Genomic DNA, 20,875 nt, shown 5'->3' with positions numbered 1-20,875 from the left:
TCATGCTTAAGTATCTCATTGGATAGCTAAAGCTGATCGAATGAATAAAGACTTCTTTGCTACGCATAAGGAGCGCCCTCCTAGCACCACCCTTCGGACTCTGTGCGATGCTCAGGGGACACTACATATGCATCCTGATGTTATGTCTGCAGATTATTTTGAGACATTATTCATTGCTGATGTATGCACTACTGAGGTTTTACATGCACGTGAGCAGATCTGGCATCACACGCGACACCGTTGTACAAACACTATGGCAGAGATCTTGTTGGCACCCTTCACACTTGCAGAGCTCCATGCTGCTGTAAAGAGTCTTGATCCATTCTCCTGTCTAGGAGGGGATGGCCTCACTAGAGCTTTCTTTTTGACATATTGGGATGTATTGCACATACCACTGCTTCACGGTTGTCAAGACATCTTTGCATCAGGATATATGCATCCGGATCTTTGTTGAGGTCTCATATCTCTTATTCCGAAGGGGGGTGACACCACTCAACTCCGACAGTGGAGACCTATTACCCTACTCCCTTCGGTCTATAAGATATTAGCGTTAATGATCAGCCATCGCTTGCGGCCGTTCTTACCAGATATTATTCATACTTCTCAGACAGGCTTTGTCATGGATCGATGCATCCTGGATAATATTTTCACTTTTTATGAGGCAATGGAGTGGGCCAGATCATCTTGTGAGCCTCTCGCTTTTTTCATCCTTGACTTCGAGAAAGCATACGATCGTGTTGAGTGGGACTTTCTCGAAGGAACATTAGCCAGGATGGGTTTCCCTTCGAGATGGGTCTCAGGCATTTCCGCTCTCTTCAGGACTGCCAGCAGTGCTATTACTATTGGTGGTCATGTCAGTCGCAGTTTTGAGCTTTCTCGATTTGTCCGCCAGGGATGTCCTCTAGGAGCATATCTGTATCTGTTTGTAGGAGAGACTATGTCCGACTTTCTTCGTGCTCAGAGTCATGCATTTTGCGGCTTGACCATGCCAGTACCTACAGCTCCAGACCTTATCGATCAGGAGTTTGCTGATGATACTATGCTCATGTTACGCTATTTGCTACCTGCTCTTGATGCCATGCGGGAGGCCCTAGAGGTTTTTTGCATTGCCAGTGGTGCACGCATTAACTGGCATAAATCTTATGGGTTACTGGTTGGCAGTGATGACATACCTACTTGGGTGGTAGCTGATGGTTTCACGTTGCTGCGACCGGGTCAGACATGCAGATATCTGGGCTTTCAGGTTGGATTAGATGTTACCTCACAACAGCAGTTTGCACCCGTACTACAGTCTATTTGCAGGAAGCTATGCCATTGGTCTTCACGTCATCTGTCATTGGCTGGCCGTGCATTGGTCGCCAACCAGGTCATTCTGGCTACAGTATGGTATTCGGCTTCTTGTTGGATGTTACATTCTGGGGTGATGACTCCACTCCGCCGCCTAGTGCGGAACTTTTTATGGAGTGGCACAGACGGGACTATTGATACCCGTGCTCGAGTCCGCTGGCTCACGATCATTCGTCCTAGGTCATAGGGAGGCCTTGGCATTATTGATCCAGAGTTACAGAGCCGCGCCCTTCTTACCAAGCTTATTGTTCGGAGTCTTTTTCCCGGACAAGAACCTTGGAAGATGCTTCTTCACGCCGCTCTTTGCGCAGTGACTCCACGACTCGGCACTAGAGATGGTCATACTTGGCAGACAGGGTATCGTTTTCTCTTTACTGATGCCCCCTTGTCCACCACCTCCCTCTCCCCCTTCATCCGATCACTCCTTCAGATTTGGGTTTCCATGCGACGGGCTATCATACGCTCACCTCCCTCATGTCGTGAGGAGATTGAGCGCCGGCCTCTCATTTGGAATGCTGCAGTTCTTGATTCTTCGGTTGATCCACCCCGTCAGCTTGGAGAGCGGACTCACATTGATTGGGCTGCCTGGGACGCTAGGCCTGCTGCCTCTATGCGGTTGTTTCATGAGACACGGATGCTAGATGTTGATTTTGTGGCAGAACATTATGACATTGGTCGCAGGGTGACAGACAAATTTCTTGAGATTGATTCCGCCCTTCCTTCACAGTGGGATGCAGTCATGAGAGGCACGGTTCAGATGCCTCCCCATTGTGCCTGGGAAGGCCTCTTTGCTTAGAGCACTCTCTTATTGGTTCTTTTAGACACCATGCTGTTCACAGTTGATACTGACCAATCTGAGGGGATTCATGCTAGATTGACATATGATGCCACCTTTCCGCACCCTATCCTTCCCGGAGCTCGATGGGAGGCCATCAGAGTAGTTGGCTCCCACGGGAAGCGTCGTTGTGTTGACCCTCGTTTCGCTTCCGCTGATGCTGCACTTTGGAGGCTTTGGGTGTGGGAGGGTCGTGCCCTATCTCAGCTTTATTGGGACCCAGCAGAGTGGCATTGGCCTCACTCTGACTCTACCTGTGCACCTGTATCCTTCTTTGAGTACACCGTCAGGATTGGACGGTTAGCATTGATGAGACAACAGCCAGAGCAGCCCACTCGTATGCGTTTCTGGTTACATTCAGGTCTCTCTCATGCCTATCTGCAGCAGTTTTGGTCCGCCATCTGGGATTTACATGCGGCTCGTCGTATTTCTTTTTTCATGTGGGTGATTGCGCATGCAGGACTTCCAGTTGGGACTTGGCTAGCTACTATGGGTCATGATCCGTTATGTACTCGTTGTCCTTTGCGACTCCCTGAGTCACCTACACACTGTCTTTGGTCATGCTTAGCTTCCCATGTAGTTTGGCTTGCAATTTGCTTTCTACTTAGCAGAGCAGGTGTTCATCATGGATTTCTTACTTGGGGATCTGTCACATGGTTGATGCCGATGCCGAGGGCTCAGACACAGATCCAGCCTTTATGCTTACCTCGGCTGGTTATCGGCGAGGGACTTTGGCTATGCTACCACAGATTGCTTGGCAAGGGGATTCTCAGACACGTGATGAGGTTTTTTCAGTTATCACTAGTATTACACTATGGAATGTTTGGAGAGCTCGTTGTCTCCACATTCTCAGTGCGGCTCCACAGCTCCTTCAGGATACCCTCACTGCCATTTGGCTGGACATCATTCACACCCTGATTTGGTAGTGGGATTCTTCCTCAGGTGCATCTTGAGCAGCCGAGGCTCGCCGATTTGCCTTCCTTCGGCGTTGGGCACGATCCCCACTCTTCTTCACACTTGCAGGTGGACAGATTACGTGGCATTATGCCCCTCCACTCGTCCCATCGACCACCATGAGATTGTTTTAGTTGAGTTGTCACTATAGTGGCTCTCCTCCTTACATTCAGCTTGTACACTCCACGTGATAGGCTATTTTGGCATCCGCTTGGGATTATATTGTACTCAGTAATATATAGCCCTGACTTTTTCCAAAATAAAGAGAGAGAGAGAGAGAGAGAGAGAGAGAGAGAGAGAGAGAGAGAGAGAGAGAGAGAGAGAGAGAGAGAGAGAGAGAGAGAGAGAGAGAGAGTTAGTTAGTTGAGGCTTTGTCTCTCTTCTTGCGTCGCGGGACACGGTAGTTGAGAGGTCTTACTATCCCTTTGGTTGACTTGCCAGATTTGCTGGGTTAGGAGTATGCAGATGACGCTATGCTCTTTGTACAATATGACACACCTACCTTGGACAATCTACAGGATGGTCTTGCTACCTTTTGCTTGGCAAGTGGTGCTCTCATAAGTTGGCACAAATCTTTTGGTCTTTTTGTAGGAGTGGATGAGGATTGTTAGTGGGGTGCGCAACATAGTTTTACTTGGCTACCTAGAGGGCAGACTTGTCGGCATTGATGTGCCAGTTGAGCAGCAATTTGCACCCATACTAAAGTCTATCAAGAAGAAACTTCACAATTGGTCATCCTTTCATTTATCTCTGGTTGGCAGAGCCCTTGTGGTTGTGATGGCTTGGTTCACCACATCATGCATGACTCTTCACTTAGGCATCATGGCGCGTTTGAGGCGCCTTGTACACAACTTTTTGTGGGGTGTTCAAAATGGCTCTACTGATACTCGACCACGAGAAACAATTGTTTTGCTAGAGAGGAGAGAGGACTTGGGATTATTGATCCAGGGATGCAAAGCAAGGCATTGCTTGCGAAGCTCATAGTACTTGTATTGTTTCCAAGGGTAGAGCCTTGGAAACAATTTCTGCACCATGCTGTGTCACATACGTCTCCTCCTTTTGGATCTCTAGATACTACTGGTGTTGGCGCCTGACCACCATCAGACAGATGCTCCCTTGGGTACGTCCCATTTGTCATCATTTATGCGTTGCTTGTTGCAACAAAATTACAATTTTCTTTGATTCACCACCCGTCTTCATGTGTCGAGGAGATAGCAAGGCAGCCACTTGTATGGAATGCATATGTGACAGATTCAGAAGATTGCCAGATAGGCGAGAGGGCACACATTGACTGGGCTAGATGGGATGATGGCCTCCAGGCTTTTTACATCATTGGTCAGATGATTCTTTGGTTGGGGGACAAGTGATTGGAGCTACCTATGGGATCTGCAGAGGGGTTATTGCCCGTATGAGCAGAGGGGTTATTGCCCGTATGAGAGAGATTGTTGAGGCTATTCCACCTGAGTGGCATGCCCTCATTGGGGGACTCTCTTTTACCTTCTCGTGGGTGTACTTCGATCTTCACTCGAGAGACCCCATTGTTTCTTCGCAGGGGACTCTCGCCTCTAGCATCGCAGAGACTGGCCATCATGGACGTCACATCAGACTGGAGTTTCAAGGTGAGGTTTCGCCTGATTAGCAGCTGATTGCCCATTGGCAGTCGTTAGAGTGGTAGGCTCTTTCCAGAGAAGGTCATGTGGTGACCCTATTTTCACTACTTAGGAGGTAATGGAGCCCCTCTATCCTTTTTTGAGTACTCTGTCTCCCTTGGGAGAAGGGTTCTTTTGATAGCAGTGTTGTGCCCGGCAAGGCTTGTCTACACTCTCTCCATCTTCTCTCTCTAGCATTTTTCTCTCTACTCTTCTCCCCTTTAAAAGAAAATGTCATCTCTATATTATTGTGCTAAAAATGAGGTGTAAGATAATGTAGATTGGGGTTTTTAGGAGGCACTCTACAGTAAATTGGATTTCCGAAAAGATGGATTATTCATAGGCTGGCACTTTGGTTTGTCCCTATCCATGCGGCAGGGTTGCCCCCTTGCTCTGAATCCCTCTCTCTTTTTTGCAGGGGCCACATCTCTCTAGCTGCGGGGCAAGTCTCCACCCCTTTGTAGCCATCGTATGCCAATGATTTGAGGGGCTTGATTGGCCTTACCTCTTGGATCAATTGTATGCACATGACACCTTGTTATTTTTGGCATTATGATGAGCATGCTTTAGGCAATTTGTGCGCAACGCTCTCTGTATTTTGTCATGCCAACGGTATTGCTATTGATTGGCACAAGTCTCACAGGTTTTTTGTTTGTGTGGAGGAGTACGATTATTGTTTCTCGGATCACTTTATTGGCTTGCTCCAGGTGAAACTTGTCCATATTTGAGATTTCGGTAGGCATTGACATCATTGTCTAGTAGCCGGGCGCGGGGGGCTCCTCAAATGGTTCCTCGACACACGGTGTCGTGTCACTGCGCTTCCATGGTGGGAAATAAGACCGAAGGATACAAATAGAGCCAACTTGCAAGATATGCTTAACACTGCATGGACAACAAGATATGGTTGGCAATGCTTGGTTGATATGAACATCAAAATTATGTATGGCAGTGTTTGGGGTTGATATGTATGCCATATGTGATACTTTTACGATGCACATAAAGTTATTGATGGGCTATCATTTTGGAGTGTCGTTATTTGGAATACACCGATTGTAGTATAAGCCCTACATTGCTATGGAAGGGAATCTTTAATCTTTTTAAAGTGGGTGCTAATGGAAGGTCTTCCTTGGAATGCTCTCATCTATGCTTGCACCTTGAAGGTGAGTGGTCTCATAAGGGAGAGCATTCACAGTGTGATTGCAAGTCAGGGTTGTTGGAGGAAAATGCCGTGTTCGGTAGTGTTTTGATTGCTTAAGTAAGCCGGCCGGCGGCTATTAGAGAACCATGTTGTGCTAGGGAGTTGCCTTGGTCGCTATATAAGCCAAATGTGGTGCATTTTATTGTGGCCGCCCATATGCATCATTGGCTGCCACAAAATGGTGGCCCATAAGGTAGGCTTTTCTTCTAAAAAAATATGGGCATGGCAACGAACAGATCTAAGCGCAGAGCTTCGTGAGCTCGTGCTGGTTGCCACAGCCCTCCAGGAGGCTGGTGAAGAAGTGAAAAAGGCTCAGAAAGGCCTTGCGCAGCGTTTTGGAACCAGTTTCGCCAGTTTCTGCACTGTCCAACGTCCGAGTTGCCACGTCATCAGCAGTTGTGCCCGCGCTAACCACTAGCGCTAGCGCTAGTGGTAGGAAGTGTCAGAGTGTGCAGCGGAAGGTGAGAGAGAGAAAGAGAAAGAGACAATGGCACGAGAGAGAGAGAAGAGACATGACAAGAGACAGATGGTGGAAAGGCTGGAAGCCGAATAACTCGAGATGGCAAACTCTACATGATGATGAGACAATACAATGAGGGTGCCCCCCCTCCTATATATAGGAGAATAGGGGTTGGTCGGGTAATAATCTTGAATATAGCCCAATAACCTAAAAATATGACCCTCCAAAATAAATGGGGGAATATGTGACCAAAACAGGTCTAAAGTGGGAAATGTGCCGAACAACCTTTAGTGTGACTGAGATCCCTATCCAGTAGGTGTACGGGTGGCCAACCCACAACCAAGGGTCAATGCACATGAGTGGTGAGGACCCTGTAGACAGTGTGCGAAGCATCTGGAGATGAATGAATCTAACACCCCCCCTCAACAACAGATGCGGAGAAGCTATCGAGAGACTGCAGCACGCTTGGTAAATCTGGAGAAGATGTAAATCCCGGGAGAAAGGTATGAGGAGCGCCAGCCAAACAACACGACAATCCGTACAACACCAATGTGATGATGACCAAGGGTGAGGAAACTCCGATCAAGTCGCACAAGGAAGTTGATGGAGTGGCAAGCTACGGAATAAGTTGCTGAAGAGGATTTATATGAGGAAGTAACCTAAGATGAATGGCCAATAGCCCATCGGTGATGATCACCACTGAGATGGAGGAACCCAATGTAGCAGCAGGAGACAAGACATGGGGACCTCCCCCTGAAGAGGAGCACTTGACCAAGAGGAGAGGAAAACTGCCGAGGTGGGAAATCGGTAGCATATCCAAGTCAAAGAAGCTCGAGCAGAAGAGGGAGGAAGAGCAGGAAGAAGAGGCTCAATAGGGAAGGCATCGTCCACCATAGTAGACAAGATGACAGGATAAGCAATCCATCCATGTAGAGACCGCAATATTTGCAATCTTCTGGGAGAGGAGTTGTCTCAAGGGTATAAGCTGCAATATGATCCGCCGTTCCATGGCAGACACACAATATCGGACAAAAGAGTCGGAGGAATCCTGGGGAAAGTCAACCTGTGGAAGCACATCCACCACCGAGGTCTGGACAAAATATCCAAGAGAGAGTCTGCAAGTGCAAGTCGTGAAGACACACAACACAGGAGCACTCCCCCCTTGGGAAAGTAATGGAATGTGGTGAGGTAAAGGACGACTGAGAGGATGTATCGGGAAGAATGACCGGTGTTGTAGAAGTCGTAGCCTCGGAGTAGTCCAACAAAGCAAGGATCATCCAGGAGGTCTTCACCGTGTAAGTAGTGCATAGGTACATCCAAACTGCAAGTGGAGGACCCAAGCAAGGAAGAGGCTCTACCATGGAGAGGCAAGGCAAAAGAGCCACCATGGAGCAGTGTGCCGGAAGAGACCATGCAGGCATCCAGATGTTGAAAGATACTCACATCTAGTAGAGCATGTCCAAAAGAAGTGTCAGATGTGCCAAGAGGCATGGGTCTATCGTACAGAGAACCAATGAAGGAGGTGGATAGGGAAATCCCAAATAGAGAGACAACAGTCGAGGGAAAGGGAGGGAGGGTTACTGAGGAAGAAGTAGCAGTGGAAAATACAAGCCACGTCCACATAAGTACTTGTACCAATCCAATCCCCTGCATCTTCCCGAGGGCAAGAGAACCTCGAGGAGGGAAGATCTGTAATGCCGAGGGAGATCCGTCCGTTGTGCCAGAACCTATATCTGAGTCCACGTCTCAATGTCGAACAAAGAAGGAGCAAAGGTGAGAAGAAGATCTGAATAACCGCACCGGATAGAACACCAAATGACCGTGAAGTAGGGTGTAAGTGACGGAAGAGGCAAGGGAAACCCGAAAGGATGCTGAAGGGGCAAAGTAGAGGTGCTGTCCAAAACCTGAAAACGCAGCAAAAGGGAGCTCGAAACACCGCGAGAACGCAGGGGTTTGAGCAAAATTCCAGGTGATGGAATCACCGGATGCAGAGGTTGGTAAGGTGAGGGCTGTAAATACACCAAAACAGGCTGAAAATCAGCAAGGTTGAAGTCGGAGAATTGCCGGCAAAGTCACGTGAGGGTTCAACTTCCAATCGGGAAGACCAAGGGACAAGGAGCGGGGCTCTGGCTGTCCAAGATCAGCAAGTAGAGGCTGAAATGAAAAATGCTGGTCAAGCTGCTGCTGTCCTGCCCAAAAATCGCTAAAGTCTGCTGGCTGCCCTTCTGCAACAGAAAACAAAGCTGGCTGAAAAACACTGAGGCAAGTGAGGAAACGCAGAGCCAAAAGGGACTGCCCTCCTGCAAAAACGCTAGGCCAAAGTGATGGCTGAAAAACGCAAATGCAAAGGATAGGCAGAAGGTGGCGATCAGGTAGAGGGAGGGAGGGCAAGAGCAGAGGGATGCAGATCCACAAAATGCTAGGGCTGAAGCAAAAAACGCTGATGGAGATGAAGCAGTCCTTCGTGATGAAATCCTCCGCAGAGTCCTCCCAGGTGTAGGCGATGGCAGATCCAATCCTAGAGCTTTGATACCATGTCAGAGTGTGCAGCGGAAGGTGAGAGAGAGAAAGAGACAACGTCACGAGAGAGAGAGAAGAGACATGACATGAGATAGATGGTGGAAAGGCTAGTAGTCCAATAACTCTAGATGGCAAACTCTACATGATGATGAGACAATACAATGAGGGTGCCTCCCCTCCTATATATAGGAGAATAGGGGCTGGTCGGGCAATAATCCTCAATATAGCCCAATGACCTAAAAATTAAAGTGGGAAATGTGCTGAACAACCCTGAGTGTGCCTAAGATCTTGTCCAGCAGGTGTACGGGTGGCCAGCTCACAAGCAAGGGCCAGTTCACGTGTGGTGAGGAGCCTGTAGACAGTGTGCGAAGCATCTGGTGATGAATGAATCTAACAGGAAGGAGGGGGCTAGACATGCATCTACCAGGTAGTGCGAAGCATCTGGTGATGAATGAATCACCAGGAAGGAGTGGGAGTTAGTGCATGAAAAAGAGGAGGAAAATTATAAAACCAGGTAGAAGCTTTTTTTTAATCTCTCTTCTTAGGGCCCAAGCTCAAAGCTCTCTTATGCCAAGCCTCCATAGCTCTCTCAAGCCAACTTATCTCTCTCTCACTCGTGCCTAAGTTAATAGCTAGCCCTCAAGCCGAAGCTCTTCTTTTTTCCATTCGACCTCAAGCTTCCAATCACCATAAAGCTAAATATGAAAGGGCATATCTCTCGCTCTTAATCAAGCTCGCTAGCCGATAATTTCCTTTCTCGTACTCAAGGATCATAACGCTCACTCTCATATAAAGCCACTAGCCTGACAAGCTCCCTCTTAATCGGCACTAGAAGCACAGATTGGACGACACAAACGGAAGGATTAATCTTTCAAAAGATTAATGAAGTTCTCTTTCTCTCCTGACGACATTGAAGAACAAGAAGAGGAAAAGCAAAGAGGAGATTGAAGGAGATCAAGCGAAGAGTTGTTGGTGGAAGTTTGCAGAAAAAGAAAAGAGCTTGAAAGGAGTGCTCGGGAAGAAATGAGATGGAGGGGTTAACTTTAACAGGACAGGGGTATTCTAATAGTCACTTTTGTGAAAACATTGGGAATTGAAGAGCAAGAGAACCATACATGATGGGGATTTGTGCCTGACAACTGCAATTTGCTTTCAACAATTGGGGGATTTCTGATTACGGTTTCAGATCGAGGTGCATATCGTTAATCGAGTTGTATGAAGGTTATCAGAGATCATAAATTTGAAAGTTTTGTTATTTGCGAACATCAGAATCTGTGTCGTGTTCTTATTTTCTAGTGCTATTAGTTGTAAATTCGACTTTAATCCTCAATTATCTCTCGTAATCAATCATTAAACTTCAATATACGCTCTTATTAACACTAAAATCACCCCTAACTGCACTCATCTCCCTTCGTTTGAGCCTACGCGGATTTCCCGATTACAGCCAGAAGCCCGGCGCTTTCCCGGTCAAATCTGGAGAACCGCGCACTCCGACAGCGGACGCATGTGGCATGGCAGACATTTATTATGCCCAAGGAAGGTGTGGATCGGGTATCATTGATCTAGAGATGCAGAGACATGCATTGCTTTCCACATTGTCCGAGTTCTTTTCCTCAGCAGTGATGCAGGTTTTACATTCCTTATCAGCAGTGAATTTGGTTCTATGGATGCAGGAGGACCCTAACGGTGGACTTTCAGAACTGATGCTCCTATTTGTACAGTGCGGGCTTCTCCCCCTAACGATGGACTTTGAGATACTTATTCTATGATGCTCCTATTCGTACATAGTGGGCTTCTCCTCTCATGAGATCCTTGATGTGTGTTCTCAAAGAGATGAGGGGTTATCTGATCCGTCAGGAACCAAGATGTCTGGAGGAGATCTAGCGCCAGCTGCTGATTTGGAATGCATATGTCAGGGAATCGGGATCAGGATGGCCATCATCAGGGGGATAGGACTGATTTGATTGGGCCAGATGGGACGAGGGACCCGCTCGTCTCATGCTTCACTAGTCGGAGGCTTCTTTTGATAGATGCTGCATTTATCGGCTGGGAGTTTGGTATGAGAGAGAGGATTGCTAAAGGGCTGAGCTTGAGGCAGCTATTCTAGATGCTTGGCATCCAGCACTTCGTGGGGTTACTTTTCTACACGTATTGCATGCTGTGTTTTTCTATGGTTTTCTTGGCCCTCAAGGATGATGGTTACTACACGCTGAGCTTTCAAGGGACAGAATGCATTCTCATTTTCTTGATCTCACTATGCAGCCTATCAGAGTGGTTGGCTCCTGTGGCAAGAGGGGATGTGTTGTACCTTTCAAGGAAAGGTTTTAGTGTTACTTTTTTGGGTGTCTTACTTTCCCCTTATTGCTGGATAAAACCTTTCGAGGGTTGTGATTGATACGATTTATGAATGAAAAGGTCTATTGTGGTTAATTTGTGGGTACTGCTACAAGGTTTTTTTGCCATTTGACTAAGTTAATGTGGTGATTAGGTCTAGTCATTATCAAGAGCTTTCGGTCGTCAAACTTATGAATAAAAACATCTATTGTGGTTAATTTGTGGCTACTGCTACAAGTTGTTTTGTCATGACTAGAATTAATGTGCTGATGAGAACTAGTCATTGTCTAGAGCTCTAGGTCGTCCAACTTTATCATATAATGACATTAATTTTGCTATAGAGATTGCTTTTTGGCTCAAACTTTGAAGTAGTCACTGTAGTTTTCAATGCATATGCCATTTGTTTTCCTCCTATTGGCCTTGGGTTCAGATGCTTTCTTTCGTGTACAGTGATATGCGGTGAAGCTGTTATTATTTCAGCATTGTCATGCCTTGATAGAAGCTTCTTACGAATCCCCATTTGCAGGCACTTCTGAAAAGGGGAGGGAGGTATCACAGAATGGCTCTAAGAAAGGCAACAGCGACACAGCGACTGCTTCTGATGGAGACCAACTGAGGAATTCAACAAGCACTAACAATCTGAGGGCTTTTACATTTAATGATCTTAGGTCAGCCACACGGAACTTTCGCCCTGACAGTGTTCTGGGAGAAGGAGGATTTGGGTGTGTATTCAAGGGCTGGATCGATGAACAAGGGTTCATGGCTACCAGACCAGGAACAGGAATTGTGATTGCTGTAAAGAAGCTAAATCAAGAAGGATTGCAAGGGCACAAAGAGTGGTTGGTAAGCTTTTGTCCACAATCTGAGTGATTTTCATTTATGTATGTATGTATGTATATATATCTATACATACATACATATATATCTGTGTGTGTACACACACACAGAGTTGCAAGCGATACAAAATCATTCTCATCATTCCTACACTTTCTGCCTGTCCTCTTGTAAAATATGCTCTTTGGCTTCTGCATCAATTTGTCATTCAGAGTCCTGAGTGTGAACTTTGAATCCATTGTCTACGATAATTATAATATTTACCTGGATGCTCTCAAGATGCTATACTGCGATGTAGTAGGAGGCTTTTATGTCTCGATTAGAGCATGCATGGTAACTACTTTGTGTGCAAACTGGTGGGAAGCTAGGCTAGGTTGATCCCTTCTCCCAGCACAAGAACGGCAAGAGGAGGTCTTGGTTGAATACGCTGAAATTTCTTCTGGATCTGTCAAAAACATTTTGACCACTAATCATTAATTGCTATTGATGCGCAATCACATCCGAAGTGCTGACTTGCCAGACTATGTGGCTCATTCATCGCTTTTCTCTGTTGCAGGCAGAAGTCCATTTCCTCGGCCAGCTTTATCATGACAATCTCGTTCGACTTATTGGTTATTGTGCTGAGGATGATCACAGACTGCTTGTTTATGAGTTCATGCAGCGTGGCAGCTTAGAAAATCACCTCTTTAGACGTAAGTTTGGTGCAATTAGGCTTTTCAAAAGTTAAGTTGAAATTACCGTTGGATCACGGACATTTCTGTTACAGGAGGTAATCATAATCAAGCCCTGTCTTGGGCAATAAGAATGAAAGTTGCTGTTGGTGCTGCAAGGGGTCTCGCCTTTTTGCATGATGCGGAAAAGCCAGTCATATACAGGGATTTCAAAACATCGAACATTCTACTGGATTCGGTATTTGCCCATCTTTCAGTGGAGTCTTCCTTTGCTTCATCTGTATTTGGTCTGAAGGTTTTGTATTATTCTTCATGCAGCAATACAATGCTAAGTTGTCAGACTTTGGGCTTGCAAAAGACGGACCCACGGGGGATAATACTCATGTTTCAACTAGAGTCATGGGCACGTATGGCTATGCTGCCCCTGAATATGTATCAACAGGTCATCTGTTGGGTCTTTTCTATCTTTGCTCCTTGTTCATAAGTAACCAAGTTGCTACAGATTTGTATAGGGAATGTGAAACGAGTAGTAACACTATTTCATATCTTAAGGCTTTGAGAGTTAACTGTGATATGAGGTTAAATTTTTTTATTGTTTTGTATGAAGTTTGTGTCATTTGTTGCTGCTCATGAACTCGGTATCTTTTTCGGATTGTTTTCCTATCAGCCTCATTTCATAGCTGAGGTTATGGTCGAGAACTGATGTCAATATGTCTTTGGAATAGCAGGGCATTTGACAGCCAAAAGTGATGTCTATAGTTTTGGAGTGGTTCTGCTTGAGATCCTTACTGGGCGCAGAGCAGTTGACAAAACCAAACCAGGTGGGGAGCAAAATCTGGTGGAGTGGGCCTTACCATACTTAAATGATAAGCGGAAAGTATTTCGTCTCATTGATCCTCGGCTAGAGGGTCAATATTCCATGAAAGGAGCTCAACGTGTTGCAAATTTGTCTCTCAGCTGTCTAAACTCTGAGGCAAAGTTGAGGCCATTCATGAGGGACATTGTTACAACGCTGGAGCCCTTAGTGAATGCCAGGGAACTCGCGAAGTGCTCTCACAGTGCAGTTTTGGAACCTTCCACTCGACCTTCTAGGGATGTTGTGCATGATAAGAGGAAGGTTAAGTCTGGTTGATACCGATGATCTCATTACTGCAGAAGTTTGGAGCTGATATGAATCATGAATGCTCTGATTCAAACAGTTTAAGTTGAAAGGTAGGCAATATCTGCTGCATTAAGGTGCCTTCCTATTCTACTAACTGCAGCAAAAGGATGATTGATCTGCATGCATGCCACACTTGCGGTGTTTAATTTCGGGACCTAGAGTAACAGAAGGCAGGAACTTCGGGTGAAGGTGGAAATCCGGTTTGGAAGGGCACAGAGAGAGTATTCAGAGGTTCGCATGAGCTCATATGGAGGTCTGGCGAGTTACCCCCGTTTATTTGTTTCTGAACTTAGGGAAAGCTCATCTGGGTAGCAGGCATAAGAAGGGCATTCTACATTGCTCTGCTTGGATGTTTGTGTGCAAGGCTCCTTTCTCAATGAGACTATATGGTCAGCATTTGCTCGCACCTTGGACCAGGGTTGAAGGCAAGTGCATTGCTACTCGTGAAGACTGGAAGATGCCCAAAACAGTGTCTCATTTAGTGATATACAGATAGATCTAGCTTTACCGGGTGAAGATCCAAAGCCGGCATTTATTGCTACAGACTTATCTCTTGAGGAAGAAGAAATTTCTGTGCAGATTTGTTCAGTGTTAATTTTTCCAAGGACATTTTGGGTTAATGAAATTTTGGCCTGTTTAGTCTGAGTGAACTGCCAAATTTGCAAGCAATGAAAATTGCACAAGGTTGTAAATGCTCTTCAAGTGTTCAGAAGTGTTGCCTCAATCTATAATGTAAAATCTTCCAGTGTGACAACAGTGACTTACGGTGTGAAGATTGTTAAAGAGATTAAAAAAAAAAAAAAGATTAAATTTTGGGATGTGGGTATTTCGTGTTGTATCCTGTACCAAACTTTTTTGTTAACTTGATATGCCCATTGGGGTTCATCCGCCAGGCTAACGTGTTTTGGAAAGTCGAGAAAAAGCATTTGTTACTGTTGGAATACTAAATATAATCAGATGGTGTGTGAATCTTTTGTCCAAGAGTGTGGCCTCTTAAGAACTGTATGTCAAGTGAAGTGGGTCATTTATTTGTCCTTTCGCTATGATTGTATGCTTCAATTGTGATTAAATGCGTGCCTGGACTAGGCTTGCAAATGCGAGAGGGCATTACGTAGATGACCATTGTTGGCAATGATGGGAGAGTTGCCAACCTATGTGAAGGTTAGTTAAGACTCAGAGGAATAAGAAGAGAGAGTAATCTCGTGTGATTGGATAGAGTTAGTGAATGCCTTAATTTGTCTTTCTTTATCTAGTTAGCTATTTTAGGTTGGGCAAATTCATTTGGAGAGTATAAAGAAAACCCCTATCCACAAGGATAGTGGTTTGTAAATACCTCTCGCTCTTTCTCCCGGGTCTGTTGGAGGTGCACAAGCTCATAGAGTGCAACTGCAGTGGAGCTCTCTTTTTGCGCTTCGCACTTAAACCACTATCATATAGGCATGAATCATTCAATAGTAGACTGTCGCACAAACGAGGCTCTCTCTCTCTCTCTCTCTCTCTCTCTCTCTCTCTCTCTCTGAGCGAGCAGACGAGAGTTGGGTTCCACAAACTTCAACTCGACTGCACTATACAGCAGTGACAATGGCACATTCCCTGTATGCACAAATAGGTGTGTTGCATCATCCCATTGGTATGATGCAAGCGATCACTCTATTAGGAAAGTTATCTACCCTAAAGTTCCTAGCCTGCAATTCCGTGCAATCACTGTTTATAAAAGCAAAGATCATCCTATGCAATGAAGAGTGCATGACCATTAGACGCTTGGGTACTTCCATGAAGAATACTAAATTGGTTGTTACCAAGGAAAAGTTGAACTTTGATCCTCTTACCTCATCTCTCATTGAAGAAGAAGCCTTCCACTCTCCAAACAAAGTGAAGACTAGGCACATAGTATATATGACAAATAAAAAGAAGTTGCAAATCTGTTGTTATGATTGCGGTAAGCACTGTCAAATGTCTAGACATTGCAATTCAAAAGGCGGAGACAAGTGCTCTCCAAAGGATAAAGACAAAGGCAAAAGAAAGCTTGCTTGAGAACAGAACTCTTCGAAGTCTGTCAATTTGGTGAAGTCCACACTAGCAAGGCTCCTTTCTTCTACTCCATTGGGTGCACACATGCTACTAAAGAGAGGCACATGAGTGGCAAAGAGGGGACAAGTGGTGTTCACAAGATGGAGTTGCATTATTCAAGGTGTATCATTTTGTAGACTTATCATTAGAGTATCTATGGTACATTCTACATCTACTTGGTCTTCCTACATATGCCCACAATAAGCTGGAAAGAGGGTGTGAGTAATTCATCACAAATGAATGCACAAATTTATTGTCATTTTGGGTTTTTTATTTTATTTTTCTTATACCTTTGCCATTGTAAAAATCAACTAATTCATTGCAACAATTGATTGGTTCTCTCTCTCTCTCTCTCTCTCTCTCTCTCTCTCTCTCTCTCTCTCTCTCTCTCTCTCTCTGATGCAATAACTATGTTTAAGGGTTGCTTGAGAGCAAAGAGAGGAGAACAGGCAAGCGAGCCAATCATGGAGAAATGGCTATGGGATAATAAGTGGTGTGCTTGAAATGGGTTGCAAAGAGACTACAAAAGCAGAGAGAAAGAATGGATTAACATGAGGTTAGTTCTCTTGTCTAAACAATGGGACAATGACATGCTAGTGTGTTTTTGTTCTAAAAGAAACAATTAATGATTCAAGCACACATTCATGTGCTTAAGTGTGTTCACGGCTTCCATATCAACAATGCACACTTCAGGTCTCTCTCAAGAGGGAGAAGCTCTTTCATAAAAAAGATTTTACTCATGCATGCATGTAATGAGAATGGCCTATGAACTTAGAGAATAGCGGAATTTAGAGTGAGCAATTTTGAGAGCATAGAGGGTGAACTTAATGGGTAGTAGCAACTCTATCATAACACTTAATTAACTAGGCATGAACAATACTTTTACAAGAGAGAGAGTGTAGAGAATATGACAACAGTTGAGGACCGGATTTATGTGGAGCCGGTCCCCCCTCCAAAAGGCATTTGTATTATAGATTCTCTCATTAAGAGAGACTTGGTACAATACAATCTTTGTGTTCCTTGAGACCTCCTTGGCAATATGAAGATGAAAGGTTCACACACCAAGCTTTTGCATAATTTCAACAATCAATCTTAGCTTGGAAACAATCAAGAACTTGTGAACATCATTAATCTTTGTGTTCCCTAAATCATTTGAGTGCATGAAGATGTATACTTTTTATGCATCAACTTGTGCTTAAAGCAATAATTAATCTACCTTGCAATACAATTAATCTACTTGCAATAAACCATTAGCCTTCTTGCAATAAGCATAACATGCACTTGTAGAAAGCATTAACTATCCCAAGCATCAATCCCAAGACCTCAAACACCTTCGAAGGTGGAGAGAGCTAGCAGGGAATGAGGGTAGGGAAGAGGAAGAAGAAACATTTCATAGGAGAAAGAAGTAGTTCCTCACTTATCATACTCTTGTTGCTAGCATACATAATAGCATAGTAATGAAGAAGGAGGAGATGGCAAGCTTAAGCATTGAAGCATAGCTCTTGGTTGGATTTGCATTCCATAGCCAAGAGAGTTGGTGTAGGCTCTCAACTTCTCAAGGAGCTTGGAGAAGGAGATGGAGCTCTTGCACTTTGCATAGCACACCATGAGAGTGTTTGTGAGTGTGTGTGGGTGAGTATACCCCTCAAGCAAGCCCCTAGCTAGCTTGGGTCGACCCCCCCTTGTAGCTCATGCTTGAAGCTCATTGGACCCTCCCAGGCCTAGCCAATCACAATCAAGAGCCATTACAAGCAACATGGGTAGCCTTGGGACAAGTGTCCCCCTTTCCCCTTTGAGAGAGAGGACTTGATAAATGCAAAATCAATTAGATAATTCAAATAATTTATCATTGGACCCCTTTGAAGCCTAGCCAATAGGCTTCAAGCAACACATGAAGGTAACATGGGTAGGGACCGGACATGTGTCCTTGCTGCCTCTTCAAGTTGGGGCTTCCCTTGTGTGTGTGAGTGGGTGTTCTCTCTCTAGCCCCTAGGAAAAGGGCTCGCCCCCCCCTCTTGTAGGAATGCTTTTGACTTAGACTTGAACACTCTCGGAAGAAGAGGAAATTGGCGGATGTCCCCGATTATTTGGGCCAAAAGTCGAGCTTCTCAAGGCACCTCAAGTACCTTAATCATGCAGCAAGTCAAGCACCTCAAGCAAGGAGCCATTCAAGCACCTCAAGCATCTTAATCAAGCACCTCAAGCATGACAAACACCTCAAGCACGACAAGCACCTCAAGCAGGACAAGCATCTCGAGCTTGGGCCGGGTTCCCACCTCAAGCTCAGCCCTAGCTTGCCTAAGGTCAAAGGACTTTTACACACATTATTGGAGGTCTTCAATGAAGCTAACCCTAAGGTCTTATGCTCCATTGGTTAGCCTTGCTCTTTGATAGACCATCTCTCATTTGGGCCCCTTAACCATTGGCCCCGTGTTGAGATAGATCTATAAGCACATGTCTATATCTTAACCCTTGTTCCCGTGTATTCTCCCACATTAAGTGATCAATTTAATATGAGAAAATCATTTGGGTTGGATAGATATTAATTTTTATGACATTACCTCTCTCTTGAAATCATAGTCGTCCTCGACTATGAGGTAGAGATGGTAAAGTCTCACCCATTAGTCCATTGGTCTTAGCGGGTAGAGGATCCATTTTTACCCTACGACATCATTCCAGAGTGGATGACTAATCCACTTGGTGCTTGAGAGACATTGTCTGCCGCAAGCATGTCTGCTCTTTTTAGTCCATATCATACTTCCAAAGTAGAGTGACAAGTTCTACTTGGTGTTTGGGAGACGTAGTCACCACAAACATGATCCTAAGTATGCATACTTTAAAATTTGTGCACAAAACATGAAAAGAGAGTCTTATAAGACAAAAACATTGATCATTTAAAATGCATTTCTTTTACATTTGCTTACTCTTTTGTGTCATTGTAAGCATCATTAACAAGGTTCATATTATCCTTAAGCCATGTTCTTTGATGCATTTAGTATCTTTGAAAGGATAATTAAATAAGATACTGTCAGTAATCTTACCATTTCTTAATACCTTGTCTTCTTGTTGAAGGATGAACTTGGGTTGGAGCTCCTCTGCTTCATCCTCGATCTGTGGCGGGTCTTCATTTATGTGTAATTTGCCTTAGATGAGCCTTGGGAAAGTTTAGTAAGACCCAACCTCTTTTTTTTCTTTTTTTTTAAAAAGGATAAGGCTCTTTTGTGCCTAACGGCAGGAGCCTCTTTTGCCTAGCTAATAAATAGATATAGCCTGTTTAATCTTGTAAAAAGATTCTTTTTGATCTCGGCTATACTCCTTTGCAATGAAGATCTTCCCAGGTATCTTAAGCTACAAGGGACTTTCGGATCTTCCGTCTTTAGCCTTGAAAGGTAGTTTCTCCTTAGAAGTATGTTCACGTTATTAGAGATATATTGTTGTTAAGCTAAGTACTTCTCTCATTTTGAGCATTGATCTACTTCGAATCATAGGCTTTTAGTAGATCAAGGATTATTAGTTTTGTATCTTTTGGCCATCCATTGGAATAGTAGGCCGACATAAGAGGGTTACTCTAGTTCTGATAGAGATTTAATGGTCATGGTAGGATTTCTTTCCAACACTATTAGATGTTGGCAAGCCATGGTCCTTTTTTTATACTTCATCTTTTGGTATACCATACATTTTGAAACATTCTCTTGTATGTTATTGTTTCTTGGTAAGCCAATACAAGTATGATTTTACTCCTAGCAGAGCAAATTCGAATTCCTCTTTGCCCCGCTTATGGAAGGAGCATGGGAAGCAAGGAAGATATAGCCTATTGAGGTATGGAAGATAACCATCCTTTTACGTGAGTGGTTCTTTTTCTTCCATTTGTAAGGCTATTATCATATCCCTAAAGCCTGGGTTAGAAGCATATTTAACTATCATAAAACATAGTTCATTGTAAGTTGCTATTGATATCCTATCTACCCTTGGCCATTGGGAAAGTGCATCGGCTACATGATTGTGTTTGCCAGCAATGTGAGCAAAGTAGAATTTAAATTGCAAAAAGAAATTTTCCTACCTCATTTGATTGTCCAAGAGCTTGGTTTGCATCATGAATGGAGTCCGCAAAAGTACTTCCATGTGTCTAGAGCATTTAAAACAGCTCATAGGTCCTTTTGTATATGTCCAACATTCGCTCATTGGAGTTGAGTCTTTGAATCTCGTATGCTATGGTATTCCCTTCTTGAAGCAAAGTTTTGCTCAAAGGCAATCATCCAGGTATTACATTGGACCTCAAATAGCTTTTAGAGATCCCATAAGTTGAGAAATAAGTTTCTCTTTAAACTTTTTAGAAGTATTTTTCTCTCTTTGCGGTCCATGTATACTTAACGTTCTTTTTTGTTAAGTCATGTATTGGACCTGCTATAAGCATGGAATTTTCCTATGAAGCATCTTTAGTATGCACTCATACCTTTAGAGCTTTGCAACTCATGTAGATTCCTTGGATTAGGCCATCTTTTATTACCTCTACTTTTTGTGGATCAATAGAAATACCACCTTTAGAGATAATGTGACCTAATTATTGAATCTCTCTCCAAACTTACCAGTCCATGTTATTGCCTTTTTGAACTCCTCTTGTGGAGCTTGTAAAGCTCAATAAGGAGGCTTATTAGGCAATGAGCTTCATGGTAAAAGCTCCATTGTATGGTCATTGTCCCTTCATTGTGGAGATAGCTCACGGGGGTATCATCATTAAGAACATTTTGGAATCCATTTACGAATTTAGACAATTCTAATTCCTCTTGATTCCCGTTTTATTATTATTATTATTTATTTAATAATATTGTTATTGGTTGAAA

The 20,875-nt window shown here is 44.3% G+C and overlaps 1 protein-coding gene across 1 annotated transcript in view; it reads left to right on the top strand.

The window, feature by feature from the left end:
• LOC147439122 (putative serine/threonine-protein kinase PBL9) overlaps positions 1-14,777 on the top strand; it is a 53,030-nt gene extending 38,253 nt beyond the window's left edge. The window contains exons 2-6 of the mRNA XM_086485024.1: positions 11,824-12,140; positions 12,688-12,823; positions 12,898-13,040; positions 13,121-13,244; positions 13,531-14,777. Of these exons, the coding sequence (XP_086341150.1) occupies positions 11,824-12,140; positions 12,688-12,823; positions 12,898-13,040; positions 13,121-13,244; positions 13,531-13,934 (1,124 nt within the window). The 3' untranslated portion in view covers positions 13,935-14,777. The remainder of the gene's footprint in view (positions 1-11,823; positions 12,141-12,687; positions 12,824-12,897; positions 13,041-13,120; positions 13,245-13,530) is intronic.
• Positions 14,778-20,875: the final 6,098 nt, after the last annotated feature.

This window comes from Adiantum capillus-veneris, chromosome 16 (assembly GCF_014529385.1).
Source record: "Adiantum capillus-veneris isolate H3 chromosome 16, ASM1452938v2, whole genome shotgun sequence".
Classification (NCBI taxonomy): Eukaryota; Viridiplantae; Streptophyta; class Polypodiopsida; order Polypodiales; family Pteridaceae; genus Adiantum; species Adiantum capillus-veneris.
Note: the sequence above shows the minus strand (reverse complement) of the source record. Positions and strands in the feature narration are given on the sequence as shown.